Genomic DNA, 23223 nt, shown 5'->3' on the forward strand with positions numbered 1-23223 from the left:
CTTGGCGCATTTCCTATTTCACACAGAAATTTTAAAGAAGTGTCTAACATAGAACGTCCTCTTGGCAACATTTATGCAAAATATTATTTTCGTACATGAAACACAAGAAAAAAATAGTTAAATAAGCAAGTTCTTTCAAAAAAACTCCTTTTTAAAAAATAATATTAAAATACTACTGTTCCATTTTTGAAAAAAAATTTGGATAGAAGCCAACTTATGTCGGGCAAAATGTGGGTATGATAATATGTTTCCTCATTTGCTTTATTCACAAAATATAATGGGCCAAAGTGGCCCACGTTGAGTGTGCTGGCTTTAGTGCCACGACGACTCGTTCCGGTTTGTTAACATTTACTCTCTTTACAAAAAAAAAAAGAGAGAAGGTTATGGTTGCCACAAATGAAGGAAGGGTTTACCTGCGTTTTTTATTGTGGCAAGAACAAAGAACGCTTTTTTTTCTGCTTTGCTTTCTAGGACGCAAGAGAGAACCAGACACTACTTGTAGTACTTGAACAAATTTATTGCATGTCCTTTGCAGTTATTTAAAAAGGTTCAATCACTCTCAGCTGGCTAACAGCAGTTCTCACAATGGACAGCGTATGTCCGCTTGACTGATCACGGGCACACATCCACACATGCCATGACTGAATTCCTGGCACACATGGCACTCGCTTCCCCTTCACTGACTTCTGCTGGCGATGCTCCTCAATGGCAGCAGCAGGCACATGGAGCAGGGCAACATTGTTAATATTGCTGCTATGTTGAGAGACCATCTCATGTGCCGACTGAATGGAGGCGGTGCTTCCAGACCTGACTCGGATTGTACTGGGAAGCTTGGTGCTTAAGGAGTCCACCCACACAGTCGCAGGCATTCTTTCCATGCCCGGTAGCGGAAAATATCCACCTCACGGACGTATACTTGCAGTGGCGCAACTCGTACAGTTGGTACCCTATTTTTAAAATGGCTCGCTGCACCATCGCTGATGTGTATTACGTGATAGTAGATGAGTGCTCTTTAATCTAACACTTTGAGCACTCTACCTAGGGCGTAGCAGGCATGCACTGTGTTGTGATGCATGTCGTCACTTATGATAGCAAAGCCGTGTGTTGCTTTCCTTGTTGTGGCGGCACAGGTCAAAATGGAGATTCGTTTCTTGTGTCAATGGTACGATTGTGTTTCATTTGAGAAAAGGACAGACTAGTGTTCCGCAAAATCAAAATGCAGAACAATGCTTCCGCGCTGCTCACACTTCCTTGCCTCATGAATAGCCGCAGCTTGAGTGCAGTGTATGTATTTGTGAGGAATCCATTTGGTCACCAATTTGCCGATCTTTTTTAAAAAAAGAGTTGGAGACGATGTCTTCTTGATCTATTCACCGCTTTCTCAAACAGCAAATGTGACCTCGTCCTCGTCGATCATTTCCAGACTGGCCGAAGTGAGGCTTTCACTCCATGAGCAGTGCTCACATTTACCTAACATACAATCTGTGGTTGGGGAGCCGCAAAGGCACAATGCTTTCACGCCTTCTAATGAGATTTCCATGCCAGCTACATTCTCAAGCGTGGAGACACAAAGGTTGACATTAGCACAATAAACAAAAACCTCTTGTAGTGCGAGCAGAACCCATTTTGAACGCAGGCTGTAAAACTTGACAGGGCGATGGCACTTTCGGGGTGAGCTGCTTTGAACAACTGGAATGTCTCATGGATAGAACATGCCAAACGCTTTGAGATGTACTCTCTCTGGCCGTTCATGATGACTACCACAACATCTTTCTTGTTTGGACTCTGCCAATAGCACCCAAGTTTGTCCTCGGCGAAGAAGTCGAACACAGCTTGTACATCCTATGGGCTTAACCTTGACCTCATGTATGGATCAAGATCTGACCAAATTCCATGCTTCTTGAATCAATTTTGGGGCCTTTGTGACTGCTGGGCATCGCCTCTTGAACACGTTTGTTTTCAACTTCTGGTGGCACAATGCTTAAGAGACGGAGGCACTCTCGATAGGAGCTTGAAGCCTCGTACACTTGCTTCAAGCTATTCAACCAGCCAGCTCATGCACAACATTCTGTCACAGATGGTTCAGGTGTACTGACACTTCTGTGTGCAGCACTTAAAGTTGAGCGTATCTTCATCACCACAACACTTTTAATCTCGGCCCATTTTCTCTTTCTGTTCTGTAAGATTGTCTGCTGCATTTGTGAAGGGAAGATAGTGGCTTCAATGGTGAAACATCAGAAGAAAGGTGGACGTACCTGTTCAAGTCGTTAGTCCCTTCTTCCTGAAGGAATGCCTTGTCTGCTTCATCGTGGGTGTCACTAGGTGAAGACAAGATTTCCTTGAAGCGTGTAAAGTAGTGCTGGCAGAGCTCGTCGGTGTTACAAATATCCTCAGCCTCTGGCAGTAGCTTCCGCAGAGAGTCAGCATCCGAAACGTTTACGCAACAACTTTTTCTTTTTCTTAGCAATCTTCTTGTGAATGCGTAAACAATTGGCACAGAATATTCGGACCGAGCTATGAGCTGCATGCATCGCATATGGTGAACAGCTAGACCAGGTCGAAACATATACACTGAACAGCACTGCACCCTTTCTGTCCCTTTTTCTGCGCTGCTGTCATGAATGAGCCTCCAGTATGCCTCACGATTTCATGTTTTATAAACAAGGCCGTCTAAAGCTTTTCACTGTGAAAACGTGTGGGCCACGCTCATTATCAAAGGACAATGTTCATCTGATGCCACCAGTGACCTCTGCTATTCTCAGCATGGGAAAGCGCATCAGCAAGGTGCTGACAAAACATCATAAATTAGGCAGCTTCGGCAGCCTTTGGCTTAGTCATGCCGCACTGCACTTTTTCAGACAGCTGAAACGCAGAGGTGAAGGCCGAGGTAAGACAGGAAACAAAATAAACAGCTCGGGAAATGACTCAGATAAGTTTTTAGAAAGGCACAGTTCGAGTCACACGCAGTGGTGCCGAGAAAGGTTCCAGTATCCATTGCATGTGGGGGATGGAGAGCAGGCAGTGAAATAGCGCCTCTACAATGGCACACCTGCTGATTAGGGAAGCACTCCGTCGCTTACGGATTAGCATGCCTAAGGGCCACCGACAGGTGATTTACTGTGTTCACCAGGAAGCTTCAGCAAAGTCAGCCACAACATGCACTCGCAGTGTCTCGCATGCTGTTGACAAGCGACTAATGAAGGCGTAAGTGCGATGCCCACAGAGGTTGTAGGCTGCAAACTCAGTACGCATTAGCACTTTAGAGGGAGGTCGCCCCCAACCCCCACACAACTAGACACAAATAAAATCTGACAATACATTTTTGTTGAAAACAAGCTGTCAGAGTGAAGTTCTGAAGCAGCAAAGAAATCAGAACTAGATTTGAATACAATGCAAACTGATAGGCAATCAGCAAAGGTACTGAAGCCAGCACGCTCAACATGGGCCACGTTGGCCCATTATATTTTCTGAATAAAGCAAACAAGAAAACATATTATTGCATCCACGTTTTGCCCAACATAAATGGACTTTCATCCAAAATGTTTTCAAAAATTGTAACTGGAGTTTTTTTATTTAACTATTTCTTCTCTTGCGTTTCATGTAGGAAGATACTATTTTGCATAAACGTTGCAAAGAAAACGTTCTATGTTTGACAATCTTTTCAAATTTCAATGTGGAATAGAAAATGCGCCATGACACATCAAAGTTACACAATTTTTCTGATTTGGGCCATGTTTGGAATTTTTTTACATTTTTTTGGTTTGTGGAATGCATAAAAAACGCACGGAACTAATTTATTGTGACGTGTATTAAAATCAGCAGAAAAGTTTTTCGACACAATCTTTTTAGTTTGCACATAATTTAGCCATGAAATCGGAAAATATTGTGATAAGCAAAAGGACGACGCTTGCGCCGCCACATTCAAATATTTTTTGGCTTCCTGGGAACACTTTTAGGGATTAAAGTTTTCGTTTCCGTATATATAGAATGTGCCTATATGACATAAAAAAACCAAACAAGACAAAAATAGCAAGTGGACATGCATGTTTGATCTCTTGTGGAATCACCCAGTAAGCGCTATCCATATGTTATTGTGCATTACAACTCGTGAAAGTCCGCTGTAGAGACAGCAAATGCAAGACAAATGCAAAACCATCTGACTATTGCAAAGCGCAGTTTTTCAAGTTGTGCACAAAAGGCGAGAAACCACAGCTTGCCAATTGCAGCGATTTAGGTTGGCCCACCCCCAAATTTCAAATTCGCCCACCCCTACTATAAGGTTCGCCATGCATGTTCTATGGAGCCCTAGTATCCCTATGGGTATTATCTCGGATCAATTTTATTTTATTTTATTTTTTTCTTTGGGGGGGGGGGGGGGTTTAAATTGTTCCTTATTGCTATAAAGTTACCAATCTCCTACTATTTACACTATTATAAGGATGAAATGTCTTCGCAAATTACACATTTTTGTGCAGATACAAGGCATTACACTTTTCGTGTCACGGGCTTGGGTAGCAGACGACAGGAAATGATGAGCCCCCAACACTGCAGCGCTCCTGCCGGCAAAGGGGTGAAGCCCGAACAAAGTTGTAGTCGGCTCGCTCTGCAGACGGACGGCGCTGTTCAGACACCTTATCTGTTATTCCACAGTGGTTTTCAGTATGCCTCCTAAAATCAGCAATTTGTACTTTTTGGATTGAAGAGCACTCAAAGAATCGCTGTAAATAACTATGTTGTGGCTGTCGCTTTTATTGCTTTGTTTACCGCTATGTATAGTGCAAAAAGTCCTACCCTACTCCAATAACTCCACAGCCTACGTGTACGTGTGTTTTGGATCCATCTGCGTAAACCTTTCTGAACTTGGGTCATGTACTTCCGCAGCAAATTCATTCTTCTTGATGTTTGTTAATGTGAAATCAGATAGGGTGCACGTTATTCCATGGAAGTAATGCTTGGGGTCTTTAAAGACATAGGAATACTCTTGTTGGATATTTAATTTAAGGCATATTTCTTGAAATCTGAGACAAAGCGGCTTTACAGTAGAAGGTCTGTTGGTATAAAGGTTTCTTGCTTGACACTGCATGACAATGTTGAAACAATGGTGTGAAGGTAATGAGCAAATTTTCAGTGCACATGGTCCCAAAAGCAAACAAGGTCTGTCGTCTAGAGATAGTTCGTTAGTTTCTACATACTGGAGATGTTCTATACACTTCTGTAGCAAATTGGAGAGCAAGCTTACGCATGGGATCTAGTCTTCGAAGATATGACAGCCTTGCTGATCCGTAGACTACTAAACCATAGTCAAGAATGCTGCAAACTAATGATCCGTGTAAGTGTAGGATGCATGTTCTGTTCAAGCCCTAGCCTTTTCAAGAAAAAATCTTTGAGTGCCTTATATGCTTTTGTTATCCATGTATTTATATGCAGGATGAAACTTCGTGACTATTGAAAACCAAACCTAGAAATTTATGTTCCTTTCTCACGGGCAGATTACGTTTATTTGGCTGTAGATTAGGGACTGGCTGGAGTCTTCGTTTGTGTGAGAGTAACAGTCATTGTTTTCTCATTCGAAAACCAGAAATTATTTTTGTCTGCCCATTCAGACAGTCTATTTATGGTTAGCTGTATTTGCCATTCGCAGGTGTTAATGTTGGAAGAGCAGCAAGCAAATTGTAGGTCATCCACATATATGGTATGCTCAACAGAACTGGGTACGATTTCTGCTTACCATAAAGACGGTTGTACTTAAAATAGAACCGAGTGGTCAACCATTTTCCTGAGTAAAAATAGGCGAGAGGGTTGTGCCAATGCATACCTGAAAGGTGTGGCTTGAGACAAAATCAGCTAAGCAGTTCAACATTCTGCCTTTTCTTCGCATATCAACCAAGTCTCATAGTACTCCGAACCTCCAGGTAGTGTCACATGCCTTTCTAGATTGAAGACTCCTAGACACTGCTGTTTATGCATAAATGCCTCTCATATTGTGTTTTCTAACCGGACTAAATGGTCTAATGTTGATCACGTCTTCCAAAAGCCACACTATCAAGGTAGTAGGTTACGATGCTCAAGGGTGAACATAAGCCTGACATTTACCATGCTTTTAAATGATTTTGCCAGACAACTTGTCAGGGTTATTGGGCGGTAGCTATTAGGCAGAGTATGTAGTTTCCTCGTTTTCAAGAAAGGGATGATTACAGCCTTCTTCCATGCTTAAGGTATTGTGTCCGTAACCCATACCTTGTTAAATAACTTGAGTAAAGCATTTGCTGTGGCTTCACATAAGTGCTCAAGCATTACGTAATGAATGTTGTCTAGACCTGGTGCTGTTTGCTTGCACATACTAAGTGTGTTCCATAATACATCTATAGTAAATAGGCTGTTATAGCCTTCCTTCATGCCACCTCTGGCAGGTAACTTTTGTTTTTCTGTTACGCTTTTGTAAGAAAGGAAAGTAGCCTTTGTAGTTCGATGAGCTTGACATTTGGGCAAAATGTTCCCCCTAAATTTCTGCCTGATCTTGGAGGGTCGTTTGAATACCAGGAGGAGTTAACAGAGGGAATGTGTAGGTTGTATAATCGCCATTCATTTTTCGCACATTCACCCAGACTTTTCTGATTGGTCTCAAACTGTTTATAAATGATACAAAGTTTTTCCAAGATGTTTTTTCTGCTCTTCCACAGATGTAACGTGCTTAAGCTCGTGTTTAATTGACGTTTACTAGGTTGACGTATGCTGGGTACCTCCTGAAGGTGCCCCAAGCTTTGTTTTGCTTCTTTTTCGCAGTACGACACTCTTCTGTCCACCACAGTTTTCGATTTTCTCGTGCTAACCTTGATGTTTGTGGTATTGACATGGATGCTGCTCGAAGAAGACAGATAGTAAATCTTTCACTAATTTATTCCTCTATGCTAAGACTTTTGTCGTATTTTTTAATTCAGCCTGTGTCACATATAGTGTCCAATTTACTAGATGTAGTTTCCACCACTGTGGTTTAGTAGGTGTTGGAGTTGGCTGTGCGAGATGTATAAGGCATGGCAGATGATCACTTCCGTATGGATTGTCATGTACTTCCCAATTTAGGTGGATCTGGAGAACATAGAGCTAAATGGAGCCAACTCATTTTTCCCGTGCTTGGTGTGCAGTAAGTTGGGTTATTTGTATTGAGAATGCAAATGTTATTTGTAAGAATAAAATGTTCTATAGTTTGCCCTCTAGAGTGTTGTCGTACTTCCCCAGAAGGGACTGTACACATTAAAATTGCCCACCAATATAAAACGTTCTGGAAATTGTTCAACAATTTCTTCCAGGTCTTCAACAGATACCTGAGTATGAGGAGGGAGATGAAGCAGATAGTCAAGGTTTTAAATGACACTACACTAACTGCAACTGCTTCAAAACACCTATTTAACTGGATTTCTTATGCTGTAGTGCCACACTGTATAATAATTTCAACGCCGCCCAAAAGACGACCAGTTATGTCACAGTCTCGGCGGGGCTAAAGGAGAGAACTGATTTAAGATATCTTTTATGTCACCTAAGTTACATATTAGTCACGGAAGTTCCAGTGAACAATAAAAACCATTTTTCCGGGCAACTTTTTTTTTTAAGTGTTAGCAACCTCACTGTTGCTTTCTGATATGCTGAAACGTGGAATAGGTGACGGAAGATCTATATTTCACTTTTGCATTGCTTGTAAGATAGAACTGGAACACATGTTTAGTCACGTGCCCTTCCCAGGGGCAGCGACTGGCTGGTGACCTGTTTTACCTTTGCCAGTGGGCAAAGCAGGATGTTTCGGGGCAGACGTCCCCGGTGCACTGGGTGTTGTGCCAATTGCTTCATCAGAAACCTTGGACACTGAAGGCACTCGTTCAAGCTGGTTGCCTGAAGGTGCCACATTCTCTCATGGTGCACTGTCCATAGGGAAGCGCGCTGCGAGGACAGGAGATGCTGCGATGGATTCTACAATAGAACCCATTTGGAGTACTTTGGTTGGCTTTAGGGGCCTCGCGTTGAAAGCAGAGGCCTTTTGAGCAGCCAGTGGCTGCTCGCAGGGCAGGCGGGGTAAGGCCAGATCAGTGAAGCTGTACTGACTGTCTGTAGACATAAGATGCCACTCTGCCCCCCGGCGAGCTGCATCGGCACAACGTGGGCCTGAAAACATTGCATGTTTTCGGCGGGCTACTGGAAATGTTATTTTTTTTTACATTAAGTTGAGTAATTTCCTTTTCTTTCTTAAAAGTTTCACAAGATCGCGAGTACACTGCAAGGGGACCACTGCAATTGGGGCACTTCATAAATGTTTTGTTGCAGTTTTCAGATGGGTGACCATTTTCTGCCCATTTCGCAAAAGTAACATTTCCTCGGCAGGACTGTGAGCCATGCCCATACCATTGACATTTGAAGCATCTTCTCGGATTGGGGACATATGCCCTCACGGGACAACTTATATATGCCATATTTACTTTTATTTCTTCATTTGCTCTTCAGATGGTGATTATTCGAACAGTGCTGACACCTTCATTTCAAAGATTCTACAGGATATCTGCACCTGTTTCGTTCATCAATTGTTTTTCTGAGATCACCCCTTCTACGCTCTTCAGCCTACATTGTGGCGTGACTGTCACGCTCTGCTCAGTAATTTCTTTTTGTTTCAGGAGATTTTCGCTTTGTGCTTTTGTTTGTACTTCGATCAAGAGGTCACCAGATGCAAGATTTTTCACCTTGTATTCTTAGCCAATTGCTGTTTCTAGAGACTTCGCGATCTTGAAGACCAATTACGATGTTATAGGTTCTTTGTTGTCAATTGAGTGAATAACTAGGAAGTTTGGAAAGGTTTCACAAAAATTTTCGCTGCTTAGAACTTTGGTGTGGCCTTGTTTAAGCGACCGATAATTTTTTTCTTTGGGGACATAAATGCCATACGTCATGTATATACTGAGGGTTCCAGGTATGTCAGCTGCAGTTCAGCATCGTATTCTGCACAGGATCCCACAGCCTCTCGTCAGGCCTGTTGACTGGGGCTTGACCTAGATCCCTACTGCCACCATTTAGAGTTCCTGACCCTTGAACTTATAACTTTTAGCCACAGTACGAATAACAGCGTCGGGTACGGGGGCTCGGGGTCCATGGTGGTGCCAAGCACCACACCCTGACTGTTCAAGGTGCCCCTGCAGGGCCTAGATCTAAGTAAAACCACATCAGTGACATATGAGCTAATACACCCCATAGTTGCTGCTAAGTGCCGTCGAAGCACTGAGCAGTCAGGGTATTCTGCAAGTGTTCACTAGGTGGACATTTACAGAATACCCTCCTAGGGCACACAATAGCTCGTGCCACAGTATAATTAGTGCTTCATCATGTGGCAATCGGAAAGGCATTTGCAAAACTTCATGCTTGCAAAAACAAAAAAAAAAACGAGAGAAAACACTAAGCTGGCCTTAACACAAGCTTGATTTTAAGGCGAAAGCCTTAAGTGGCTCATGGGTCACAAAATTGACCATCTGGTGTCATGGCGCCAAAATGGTGGGAGTTAAACCCACATTGGTGTGAGTCGAACCCACAACCTTCGGTTTAATTAAGGCAAAGTTAATTTTATAAAGCACTTGAACCCACGACCTTTGGTGGGAGTTGGAACCCACAATCTTTCATGTTAATTATAATTAAGACAATGTTAATTAAGGAACAGTTGATTAATATCGATTCAACTAAGGCACCCAAACCCACAATCTTTGGTGGGAGTCGAACCTACGACCTTTGTGTTAATTAAGGCAAGGCTAATTAAGGTACAGTTTGTAGACCAAAATTGATAGGCATTATTAAAAATTAAAAATTAAATTATGGTATTTTACGTGCCAAAACCACAATCTGATTATGAGGCACACCCAGCAGAGAAAGAAAATTGGGACAAAAGACTTTTGAGCACATTAATTGTACACAAGCTCGACAAAATGCAAACTTCTGTAGGTTTAATAAATGCTTGTTCACTTGAGTGAGAACATCACCCAGAATTAAGTACAATTCCAATTAGAATAATTTAAAATTTCTGTTAATTCAAACAAATGTATCAATATTTTGGTTGTTCCACTATGCTGTAAATATGATTTAAAGCTGATCATCCAAACAAGTGAAACAAGGATATCAGCTAATGCAAACCTTTCCCTTTCCAAAGCAGAACACAGCCAAAAGTGCGTGATTAGAGGGCATTCATAAGGCAACAATAGCTAAACATGCCCATGTTGGACATTCTCATTGCTCTGTATGTTAATGGGCCCCACTAAGAAATGCCATCAACATCCTGAAGCCATATTTTGTAAGGGTCAATTTAATTTTCCATATGGCTTTTCTTATTCACTGCGCTGATTGGCCAATACCTACGATAATGGCAGCGAACCAACGTCTGAGCCAACAACAAAGAACGAAAAGAATAAAAACTGAAGTGTACAGCTCATAGTCAAGACAAATTCTAATAGTTAATAGATATACAGTCAAACCCACTTATAACGATACCAGTTTTAACAATATGTTGGTTATAACAATGAGAAGCTGCTGCAAAGTCGACTTTTGTATGTTTTCCATGGTGAAATAACCCGGTTACTACAATGCCCCGATGCCGCATTATCGGTTATAACGATGAAGTCTGGCTGCTGGGTGTCTGAGCCGAAAGGTAGTGAAATGCGAAATGCTTGAAAAGAAAAAAGGAAAACGAGAAATTCGAGCCGCTCCACGATGGGCCGCTGCTACAACAGCCACCGCGCGCTCATTTTCCAGTCATCTCCACGCGGCTCTCTCCCGTTGCCCTTCCACCCCTCCGAACACAAAGGGGCTGCGCCCATTGCTCTACGCCGCCCCACCATACAAAACACAAATGGACCGCGCCAACTTCGCCGCAAGCAGATTGCTCGTATGTTGCTCGCTGGCTCCTCATTCAGTGCAGTTCTGCGAACAGCTTAATCGCTCGCATTCATTTTTGTTGGTTGTGTCGAAGTCGTTCCTGGCCACGCGGATTCCCAACTTCGCTTGACTCGCTGCCGAAACGGAAGATGGCTGATCCGCCTGCTGATCATCGGCAATGCACGACGTTGCCGGTGAAAAGAAAGCACACAGCTATAGATTTGCAAACTAAGTGCTTCTAACCGATGAGACAATCGTCGCGAACGTGCTTGCATCAGATAGCGACGGTGACGAAGGCAGCGACGATGCGATAGGGCAGGCTGCCTCAATGTTGTCCTCAGAGGAGGCCCGGCAGGTGATTCAGTCCCTCCGGAGCTTTGTTTTCACGAGGAACCTTCCACTGCACTACGTGGAGCAGCTGGATGCCTTGGAGAAGGATGTTGGCAAGCTTCGCGTAAAGCATGCAATGCTGACGGAGATAGGGTTTTCTCGTGCAAGCCAGTGAGATGTACGTGGTGAGATGCTTGTGGTGATCTCACCTCAGCGTTTCTTCTGGATTTCTCATTCTGACAGGCTGCCACGGCAGCCTTCTCGCAATTTTTAAAGGGCCCCTGTTGGGGCCATCACTGCGATGCCTCGACGGTGCTTGCATATTGCTTGCCACCCGTGACACCTCTTTGCAGTTGTTATAGCAGTGCCATTCTTTAACGCTGACAGCCACAGCTTGTTACACACGATCGGAGCGCCCAGGAAGCAGTTAAACAAGCGAACACATTGAGCAGCCGGGCGGAGGAAGGTGGTGGGGAGGGTCACTGGCATCCCTGCCTATATAGTTTGCTCATATCAGCTCTGCCGTCCCCTTATTTAATTTTTTTCATGCAACCCGGTTATAACAATTATCGGTTATACCAATGGAATTTTCGTGGCACTTGAATATTGTTATAAGTGGGTTCGACTGTATATATATGTTTGTATACATGTTCTGATAATTGTTCCTTAGCAATGATCGAGTAAATTTGATATAAAAGCATGCAAATTAAGCTGGATTTTGCCTACTTCAAAATTTTCTATCAGCAGAACTTCACAGAATGCAAGCTTGCCATCCTGTGAACATTAATGTTCATAAAATACTTGCAGGTGTGACACCAAGAGAGTAAGAGGGGGGGGGGGGGGGGGGGAATAGCGCGCATTTGTTTTAAAGCTTACCCTGAGCACATGCTTTATGTGGGCTAGATGTACATTTTATTAATGCTGATTTACCTTTAGGCACAGCACACAAGCACCAGCAAACTTGGAACCATAAAGGCTGACAAGCAACATATTGTTTTTAGATCACAATGACTTTTTCAGCGACATTACAGTTGCTTTTGCCTGCTTCAGGAACTTGTCTGTATAAACATGCTCGAAGCAAATACCAGTGCTGGTAACTTTTTGTTTGACAAAGTCGCCAAATCATGGCCAAAAACACTCAATTCTAGACAAAAGTCTCTAATCGATGGCAATCATCACCATCTCCCCAGCTGTGAAACGCTCCATTTAGACAAAGAAAGTGCCACAATGTGTTTCCTTGCAAGCATCAACCATGTCTGCAACTGTGGCAGAGGGCAGTCACAGGACAGGTTCATCACCAAGATTCAATGCACAAGGTGTGAGGTAAGACTGCACTGTGTTTTGTATGATCTTGTGTTAGCTTCTACTGCTTGTATCTCCACACTACCTCTTTCCATCTGCCATCCGCCCTGATTGTCATCCAATAAACACCAATAAAAGTTGTTTTTTCATAGTTTTTCTTTTCTCATTCTGGTGGTCTAAATCAATGTTCTACAACCATCAATGACTAGAAGTTCATTTTTCTAATGAAACAAATTGACTGAAATCACGTCAGCAGTTGCCTAAAAATCATTTATACATTCCAAATGCATTTGAATGCCCCGGATTAAGATGCTTATCTTCATGGCCTTTCCTATTAAGCTCTACAATGAATATTGTCGAAATTTACCTGCATTTGTACATACAGTAGACTACCATTAAGGGCGAACCAAGTTAAGTGGGATTTTCGGATATGAGGAACAATGCATCAACAATTTGTTCATTTCTCATAAACACAATGAAAAATAACAATCCCCTTAACACGAACTGCCAATACGGTTAAGCTGAACTTCCAGGGCCACCACACTGATGCCAGCTACTCGGCTCGGAGGGCAGTCCCGATTGGCAGACTTGAGGAAACTGATCCTACTACCGACACAAGTTTCTGTGGTCATAAACAGCTGTGCCAGCGTCAACAATGACATGCAATGCTGCAAGACTGAAAGCTAGAAACAATAACTGAGGAGCTCCTCGAGGTGTCTCTACAGGATGATAACTAGGTGCGGATACTGCTCAAGAGCCACAAGTCGCTGGCAAATGTTGCAGTTGATAATTCCCCGAATACGTTGGTGCATTTTTTTTTTTTCAATGGCAGGGCTCTGAATAATATTTAGCAAGCTAGGTGAAATGCCAGCCTTTGTGCCAGTGCATGGATTTGCATAGTGCCAGGAAACAACAATTACTCCAATAGCTGAAGTGCATAAAGCAATGCTTTGTATCAAGCAAATCTAATAACCCTCTCTTTTTATGTCTGCATTTTGGTTCTATTGTTCTTTCTTTTATTATATTGTGTCCTGGACATTTGGGCATACCATGGATGGCAGGTACTTGAGGACTGTAGATAACTTCCAATAAGATGAGGTTCTCACGATCCTCTCAAGTTCAATCTAACGGTAGTCTACAGCGTTACGCTTTATGCCATTAAGGAGACTTCTGATCTTTTTTTTTTATTTATTTATTTGTATAGAGTAGGTTAAATCCAAAGCTTCCTTTGATGGCGAGCTATAATGAATGTTTAAACCATTTGTATTATGCAATGCTTAAACTTCGTTACATTCAGTTATTGATTCCAGAACACAAACAAGCATATTTATTACCTTGACTGGGCAGACTTGGGCTGGAGTAGTGATGCATCATCCATTGTGCGAGCTACAAGAGACAGAAGCAAATGTTCAGGTCCTGACAACACATATCAAGGCACACAAGACAGGAACATTATTTCCAGAGTCTTAATGCAAGTCGGCAGTAAGAAAAGAGAACAAAAGAAGGCAAAAGGGCCTTAAGAGGGTGCATTACTGCACATAACACAGGGTCATTTCTGCAATATAATTTAACCAGTAATGCATTATGGATGAAAATGTGCCAATGTACTATATTCACATTATTTTCCTCTTTTTTGTACATCAAGTACAGTGCAGTCCACTTATAACGATACCACATATAACGATATATCAGTTATAACGATGGGTCGACATGAGAGTGTCATTTTATGCATTAGGTCTATGGGGAAAAAAACATTTATAACGATAGGTTATTCACCGCATATCGGATATAACGATCAAAATTTTGCTGTCTGGACGGCGTTTTCCTTGCCAAATAATCGTAACATTTGCGTTGCTTAGTTCCCTGAAACGAACGATGTCGAGACGAGGCGATGTTTACCTCCGTAAGTTCGTATCTGCCGCCATTACCGTGCAGCGCGTCCCGCCCCGCCCGCGCACCCGAGAATAGCTGAGTAGGCGCAGCGCGCCACAAGATGGCGCTAGCTGCGTCATGTGCATCGGCCACAGTCGCTCCAAAAGAGAGAGAAACAAAAGAAAGCGACAAGCAAATCGGCGCGGTGGCGCCCGTCCTGCGTCTCTCTCTCTCGCGATAGCAGATATGATAGCAGGCTGACGCCACCGAAGCAGCGTGCAACCAACGGTTCAACCCATTTCAAAGATGGTGCTGACAAAGCGCAAAGCTGTGTCGCTTGACACGAAGATGGATATTTTGCAGGACTCTCGATGCCGCTTCAAGGTGAGAGCCCTTGTGAAGAAGTATGAGCTCGCCCAGTTAACGATATCAACCATCTTGAAAACCGGGAGCACCGCGATTGTGAAGGCAGGAGCTATCAGCGGCCATGCCGATCAGCGGAAAAGGGTTAGAGACCCTTTGTACGCCGATGTTGAAGAGGCGCTTTACCAGTGGTTCATCAACAATTGCTTCAAAAAGTCGGGCTTTGTGCACAAGGACGAACTTCCCCAACCCACTGAGACCAACACCTGAGACCAACACGGTGGAAGCCGCTGACATAACCGAGCTCTGGGAGCTCATTCCTACTGGTGACACATGTGGTGCGTCGAAGGAGGAGTTTTTGACTGCAGACAGTGCTGCCTCGTTCTGCGATGAGGTCACCGATGAGGCGATCGCCGAAGATGTGCTGTCTCGACAGACGGCAAAGTTGTGCGACGGTGGCGACGGCAGCAGCGACAGTGACAACGAGATTGACAGTGGCTCCTTGACCCCGACCTTGATGTCCACGCAAAGTGCACTGTCATCGATCAACTCCTTAATTGATTTTATGCATGCTAAAGGATTGCCGCCATTGTTCGCGCAGCAGCTGGAATCCATGCACACCGCGGTTGTGAAACTGAAGCTGCCGCACAAGCAAGTGCAGATTTCGGACTATTTCGGCATACCTAACTCTTGACACGGTCATTGGCGCTAGAAATAAAGTTTGTTTTTCACGGCCTACTTTCTACATCATATATTCTTTAGAGCAAGTAGCGAATTCAAAGCTGCAAAGGTATGTTCCGCGTTTTTTTTTTTTTTTTTTTTTTAATAACTGCAGTCCAGATATAGCGATCATCGGTTATAACGATCATATTTTTCGTCTTTCTCGATATCGTTATAAGTGGACTGCACTGTACTTTGAACCTAAAAAAAGAATCTAGTTTTTTTTTTTTTTCATAATGAAACTGCTCAAGCTTAAAACAGTTCGTTCCCCCGAGATATACAAATACATGCTTTAAAAAAAATGCATGAGTAACCTTTTTGTCAAGTCAGCACAACTTGTACTATAGTGTCAAGTTTTTCTTCCTTTCTGTAGAACTATGTAGGTCGTGAGCATTTCTAACCTTTGTTTTCAGATACAGTCAAATCTCGTTAATTCGAACACGCTTAATTCGAACTTACGCTGTGGTCCCATCAAAGTTATGTGTATTCTAATGGCCGAAAATGCTCGATAAATCAAACGCACAAGCATTTGTGATGGTTAATTCGAACATACTGCGCTCCGACAATGCTCTCAGCAGCACGCCAAATCACGTGGCAGCGCCTTTGACCAGCATTCCCCTGACCCCGCCATAGAGGAAAAGCTTAGGAGAGACCCCTAACCGCCGCGCGCGAAAATAAAAAAAACGTTGCAGAAATTTGTGTGCATGCGTGTGCAGGCATGCATCACCGATTCGATTTCCGAATGTCAGCTTCGCCCCAATACAGCAGTGTTAGGCAGTGGAGCATACCAAAAGTTAGAAGGGGCAATTGTCATGGGATATGGTGTTTCCTTTAATTATACGCGCCGTGCACGCCGACGGACGCACCACTGGTGGCGGCCTTGCGCAGAACACGCGGGAGAGGAGCCTGGCGCGCGCCGTAGTTTGTTGTGTCGTTGATTGTGCTTCTCTGTCTTATTCACGTTTTCAGAGCAAGATAGGCAACACCATTCGCACGTGTGGGGTGACCAAAGCTTCAGGGAATGTCGAAGAATTGTTGCAGGGTGGGGGGCTCAAATACCGGTGGAAACGTGCCGGCGATACGGTTCTAATCATTCCCGGCAAAGCCTCATCAGCGGGAGCAACGGTAGCAAAAATGGATCGTCGCTTCGAAGGGAAATTTCTTGTTCTCATCCTTTCCTTTGTCTCGTCGGTGTTTTTTACCACTCGATCATAGTTAGACGCGTGAGCAACGAAGTTCGTCTGCAGTGCAGCATGAGGTTTAAAGGCATTTCGCTAAAGTTCGGAATGCTGTTTGCCGCTTATATTGTTTTCCGCTTCTTTACCGCGTTGCGCTAGCTAGGCAGCACGACTGCACGAGCGCATTGCGTTGTATGTTAAAGCTACTGAAGTTTGCAAGAACTGAAATTGTTGGTTTCATGTGGCGCGGTAAATCCTCGCACCAGCTGTCGCGCACTTCATGTTTTGACATCTATTTTATGCGTGGCTTCGCACATGTTTAACTGTTGCTAGTTGCTCCATGCATAACTCTTGTCGATTCTTTTGAGCTGCGAAGTTTTCACCCTGCCTTGTTTGTAAAGGGTATAAATCACGCTGTGTCTTATCGGAATGATACTAAGGAAGTGCTTCTTTAACAGCTTCATTCTTTTCACCCGAGGGCATCTTAGATATTGTTTGCGTTTTTGGAAATGTGTTTAGAAAATAGGTAGTTCAGGGCGAGAATTGCTAATAGCTGCTGCATATGGTATTTTTGTTCCATTTCTCGCTGAAAAGTTCGCGTCCCGTTTGGGAAGTCATCACACCTCGATGCTGCCTGAGCAAACTTAACACGCCGAGTGATTTGTTTGTTTCACAACGTAGTCCCTTCTTGCATGTGAGTTTTGTACTCAACTGAATTCTTTCTTATACTTACGCTGCAGACGACTAAACCTGCCCTTGCCGCCAGCGCTCATCTACTTTGCCTGGCGCTGCTCTGCCTTTGAATATATCATGTAGCACCTCTCTCTAGTAATATAAAAAAGTACTGAAAAGTTAGTCAGTCTTTAGCTTTGTACGTTTCCAAGCAGCTCCCTTGGGGAATTTAAAATTGCACGAACTGCAGCGGGAACAGTAGTTCATCGGCGTATGCAGCAGAATTGCATCGGCGGTACAGCACTAACACACGCTTTTATTAACCCGTGTGTTTGGTGACTTCGTTGGCTAGTGTACGCGTTTCCATCAATAAATTGGCAATTACTCTTCTTGAGGCGACTTCGACTGCACTTATTCGGCGATGTCACTTGTATTCATCGGCAGCAAAATCACAACGGCATATACAGAGATTGCACGGTGCGGATTTGTTTGATATAAGTCTGCACTAACGACGGGTGCTTATTATTCAGGTACAGAAGCAGCATTGCGGCAAGGGTAGAATAAAAAAAAAAAACACCGAGAGATCGCATCACTCAACAAAATTTATCGGCTAGTGAACATGAGCTCCACGTCATGTAAATGGGGTTCATGGCGTTTGTCTGCGGGACACACCTTGCACGTATGTGGACTATGTTGTCCCAAACCCGGTAACATCGTGTTCATACCCGCTAGCACAGAGATCAGCATCTTCACTACAGCTGTCACCGCAGAAGCAGCAGCCTGGCACCCGAACAAAGGAGAAAACGCAGCCGCGAACTTCAGCCATCCTTCCTGCAAAGGGTTGTCGTCTGCTACTGCTCCCGCGTGTACTGTTGGAAGCGTCCGCTAGGTGGCTTTCAGTGGCGCCTCTATAGGCGGTGCACGAGGCGTATACACGCGTGCATCCGCAGTCTCCTAACACAGTAGGAGCACCGATACGCCTAATAAGTGTAGTGGTGGGGCTTCAGAGCTATTTCGGACATGTCCGTGGCGATTTGAACCCTCGGGGGCCAGGGGCCGCGCAAGGGGGGGGGGGGGGCACGGGAGGGGGGGGGCGCCCCACCTTTGCCCTCCTCTCCAAGAGCGCCAAAAAACTGGTCCAAGGAGGACGGTATGAAACAAAATGTCAATTTTGATGTCTTATAATTTAGAGGCAGATGTATGAGAGCAGTGCCACTTACAAAGGACGGCTTTGTTTAAGCATAACAATTTATTACAGAAAATTTCTGATCACAAGCAATTTCCCTCACGCTTGTGATAGAATAGGCGCTTGAAATACAGCGCGAACTGCTGCAATGAGATAAAAATGGTTCCAACAGTTCTAAATAGATTTAAAAATGGGCTAGATTTCTTTGTTGTTCGGTCTGATAGCATGAACCGGCAAGTTCGTCCCTGGAATGTAATAGCCTCGGCCACAAAATCGCAAGTGAGGTCAAACAAGTTGAGAGGTCATGACCCTTCTAAGCCGCAGCTTTTCTCACAGAGAACCATCAGGACAACACTGCCTACTCTCAAAAATACCCGGTAAGCCACCCACACTCGCAAGACGCCACCACTTAGTCAGCCATCCACTCCCCCTGTCAGTAAAGACGCGCGCCGAATGCCAACACACTTGGACGTGTTGCGACTCGAAGTGGCATTTGGGCCAGGAATCCACCAAGCCCATCGACAAGTACATCCGGTAGTAGGAATGACGGAAAAATTATGCAGATCCCACGCACTGTGGGAATCGACGTACGCAAAGCTTTCTGCGCTGTTTGCTTTGATTGATGATAATTAGCTGTAATATTGACGGCGAATGTTTCATTTCTTCAACGTTCAGCCCAACGTGAGAGCGCTGAGTTGAAGTTAAACGTTACCTTGCATGCACGCCTGCTATTCGTCTGCATAGTATAGTAAAACCTCGTTAAACCGTACCCGCTTAAACAGTAAATTAATTAATTATGGGGTTTAACCTGCCAAAACCACTTTCTGATTATGAGGCACGCCGTAGTGGAGGACTCCGGAAATTTCGACCACCTGGGGTTCTTTAACGTGCACCTAAATCTAAGTACACGGGTGTTTTCGCATTTCGCCCCCATCGAAATGCGGCCGCCGTGGCCGGGATTCGATCCCGCGACCTCGTGCTCAGCAGCCTAACACCATAGACTGCTTAAACAGTAGTTTCGTTTTTAAAAGTAGTAAAGTCAAATCTCCGACTCAGTGGCCATTGAACATAATGTGTTTTGTATCCGCATAAACCGTACCAGCTTATTGCGTACGCATCGGTTAAAACGTAGCGTTTCAACGTTTCGTCGTGCAAACACGGCGGTGTGCCGTCTCCATGGGGTGGCCCGGCAGAACAACAAGCCTCAGAGATCGGAACAGCGGCCTCCAAGCGCCCTGTGTGTTTGTGCGTGAAGCCACATCAACATCAACATAATTTCGACGCCGTGCCAGAGTGTGTCATGGCGTCGTGCAAGCGAGGACTCGCGTCGTTCCGAAGCTCGGATAAAAAAGACGCCGGGTGCTCAGCATAGAAGAAAAATTAGACATTGTCCGTGCTATCGAACGTGACACGAAGAAGTCGGCGCTGGCACGCAACAGGGATCTGCTGTTTACTACATTGTGTGGCATTTGGAGTGCGAAGAGGTTGCTCGGCAGCGATGCTGCGACCGCGGAGACATGTCGGCTACGAGGTTCAACTTTTCGCCATCGTTGCCTATGTAGTTGCCGAAGTGTCAACTAGCGACAGTGATGAGGACGACACGGAAAGCGACAGGACGGGCAATTCAGGCCCGACAGTGGCATAAGCTGCGCGTTACGTCAGCCTCATGAATGCAATCGTCGCGACGAGAACAGGGGCGCGATAACATAACTCTATTTCAAATGAAAAGTATTCCAAACTCGGCAATGAAAAAGGCGCCCCCGGGACTTCTGCAGCAGTACTGCGCACGTGCAGGGCGAATAAGTAACGCCAATGAGGAATCTGCCATGCGAGTGTTTGCCAAAAATAGGGGGCTGGCTGAAAAGCTGGCATGCAGCTTCAATAAATTTGAGGCCACTGTTGTCGTCGTGCCACGCCGCCGCGGCATCAAACGAAAATAACATTTTTGTCGCACGCAGTGAATAAGTACTGCATGTTTCTTTCCCCTTTCATCGCGCTCTCTGAGTTCCGTTTTCAACGAGTAAATGAGCGATCTCGTGCTATTTCGGTTAAACAGTACTACCGTTTAGTAGGCACTTTTTCCGAGCTTCGGCCAACTACGGTTTAACGAGGTTTCACTGTACACAGAACACACAGGGAGAAGTGTTTGCTTGAGGCCATTGTTATGCGCCTAATTTTATAACTTCTGAGAGGGTTGAGTATTGTCATTGCTTCACATGGCACATCGCATCGTGGCACAAGTATTAAACTTTAAGTGAATTACGGCGTTTTTTATTCAGCCCCCATCGAAATGCGGCTGCCACAGTCGGGATCAAATCCGCGACCTCGAGATGTGACATTGCTGTAAAGCTGCACTGAAGTGTTGATTTGACGTGCTGATGCTTCCGTGGTGTTGCCTAGACCCTGCGGTGTGCTTTAATTAATGCCGCTATTTTTCAGCATGCCCTACGTAAGTTGTCTGCTTGACATATTTGCATGGTATTTATTTTTCAGAAATAGCAGGGACGTATCTTACCGTACCTTGAACTTAAATTTATCCCGTTTCCCCACAACCACTGTCATGTCTATAGTATTAGCGTTTCATTGCTTTCTCAGGTTATCTTTTCTGTTTTAAGGATTAAGTTTTAAGGATTAACGATCTAGTTAACTGATGTTATTTTGTTGCTGCTGGGTACCTTTTTTCTTTATTTATTTAATACTGTGTTTTTATGTATGCGCTTTACCATGTGTTACATAAATTTTGATTTCCTTAGCAGAAGCACTGCTGTGTGAATATGCTAAATTTTAATTTATATCTTACTGCAATGCTGGAATAGGTTATTCACACTGATGTGTTTAGAAGGCCTTCAGCCCAGTTAAATATAGTCAAAACACAATGCATAAGTTCCCAATGCAAATCAGGCCCCTTAGTATGGCACACATGACATTCACTGTACTAAGGGGCCTGATTTTTCACGGTGCGCGATCCGCAAATGCTACAATGACTGTCAGCGAATAGCGTGTCTTGCGTCAGCGCTTCGTCTTTGGCCTTGATTGAGGCAGAACTAACATACCTTAACAACCACAATATATAGGGGAAAATCTAATCGGGGTATCATTCTTATCTGGTCATGCGCAGTGATGTACCTTTGTTTTCTTTACGTATATATGTGTGTTCCTTTCTTAACAAAGAATTCAGTCGTCAGCCAGCACTGGTGCGTGTTTCCCTTCTTGCTTGTCGCTCGTCTAGCACTGTTCCCCTGTCGAGTATGTACCGACTAGCCCAAGTCCCCATGATGGCAAGTGAGATCGTGCAAGAGAAAATTAAATGTACAAGTGAACGTTTGGTGCATAACCCTCGCAAAAGTGACAAAGGCACATTAAAAAATTTGCAGGACGCTTAAGCTTCGCCTTCAAGAGTGGAACGCGATAGCGTTATCGCACCCCGTTCGCACCGCCTACTCAAACGCGCTACGCCAGCCAAACGTCGCGATCGACACAGATAGCCGGGCTTCGACGCGCCATGAAGGCGGACGCGATCATGGGGCGAGTGGCATGCCACATGTCGGGGCAGCGCCGTACATTGCGAGGAGGGGGTCTTCTGTGTTTGCCGCAAGATGGCTCTGCGTGTGCGCAGAGCGCAGAAGAAATGTAGCGGAAACGTACTGCTACTCGTGAAACTGCGACTTCTGTAAGTTACATGGTCATAATTACCGATATATACCGCAGTATAACTTTCTGCGGCACGTTTCTAAGGCAACACCGCATTCACTAGAGGCGATTGTGTCCCGCTTTAAAGGAGTGAACTCGTGGCTGAGTGGTAGCGTCTCCGTTTCACACTCCGGAGACCCTGGTTCGATTCCCACCAGCCCATCTTGCCAGATGTTTTTTATTTATGAAGTGCCTTCTGGTATTTATCGCTCACGGCCAACGCCGCTGATGCCGACACCGACAACACCGGCTTTTCTGCGACACGAGCTCCTTAACGCTGTTGCGTTAAAGGATTCTGGAACCATGTAAGAGCACTCAGGGTTCCAACTAAAAGCTCACAAACGGCTATAAGGGATTAATACAGTAACATCTTCGAGGGAGACAATGCGCTGTGGTACATCATAGACATTATGTGAGAAATCTTCAGCATGAAAGAAAGCGTAGTTCAGACTCAAACAGATCCAGCAACAACAGAGAAGCCCGAGACATCAAAACTGAGCATAGAAAACTTTTACTGAAAAAAAGCTGAATGTCCCTAATAACACAGCCACAGGTAAAACCCCAATACAGCTTATCAAAAACCTCGGTCCAAAGAGCAAGGTACTGCTGACTACTGCCATAGAGCAAGTGAATAGAACAAAGAAAATTCTGGTTGGATAGCACGAAAGCAAGATGAACTTCATCTACAAATGCAGAGGTGATAAGGATAAGATGAACTCGTACAGGCCAGTTACAGTAATGTCAGTGATGTATATAGAATCACAATGCAAGCCATAAAATTGGAACTGTTGAAGTGGGTGGAGAAAAATTATGTACTGGGGGAACTACAGAATGGGTTCAGACCAGGCAGACATTTAGAGGATAATATGTTTGTACTAACTCGGTGCATAGAGATTTCAGTAAATCAGAATAGACCTTTGTGGATAGTATTTCTAGATATTAGAGAAGCCTATGACAACATAGACAGGGAATTGTTATGAGATATTCTAAAAGCATGAAAGCATAGATGACAATTTT

General features: G+C 44.3%; 1 protein-coding gene across 2 annotated transcripts in view; it reads right to left on the reverse strand.

The window, feature by feature from the left end:
• olf186-M (Ki-ras-induced actin-interacting protein-IP3R-interacting domain olf186-M) overlaps positions 1–23223 on the reverse strand; it is a 119387-nt gene that overhangs the window by 63840 nt on the left and 32324 nt on the right. For both annotated transcript variants that reach the window (XM_055061316.2, XM_055061317.1), the window contains one exon: positions 13860–13911. In XM_055061316.2, coding sequence (XP_054917291.1) covers positions 13860–13911 — 52 coding nt within the window. The remainder of the gene's footprint in view (positions 1–13859; positions 13912–23223) is intronic.

The sequence above is a fragment of the Dermacentor andersoni genome, chromosome 1, assembly GCF_023375885.2.
Source record: "Dermacentor andersoni chromosome 1, qqDerAnde1_hic_scaffold, whole genome shotgun sequence".
Taxonomy (NCBI): Eukaryota; Metazoa; Arthropoda; class Arachnida; order Ixodida; family Ixodidae; genus Dermacentor; species Dermacentor andersoni.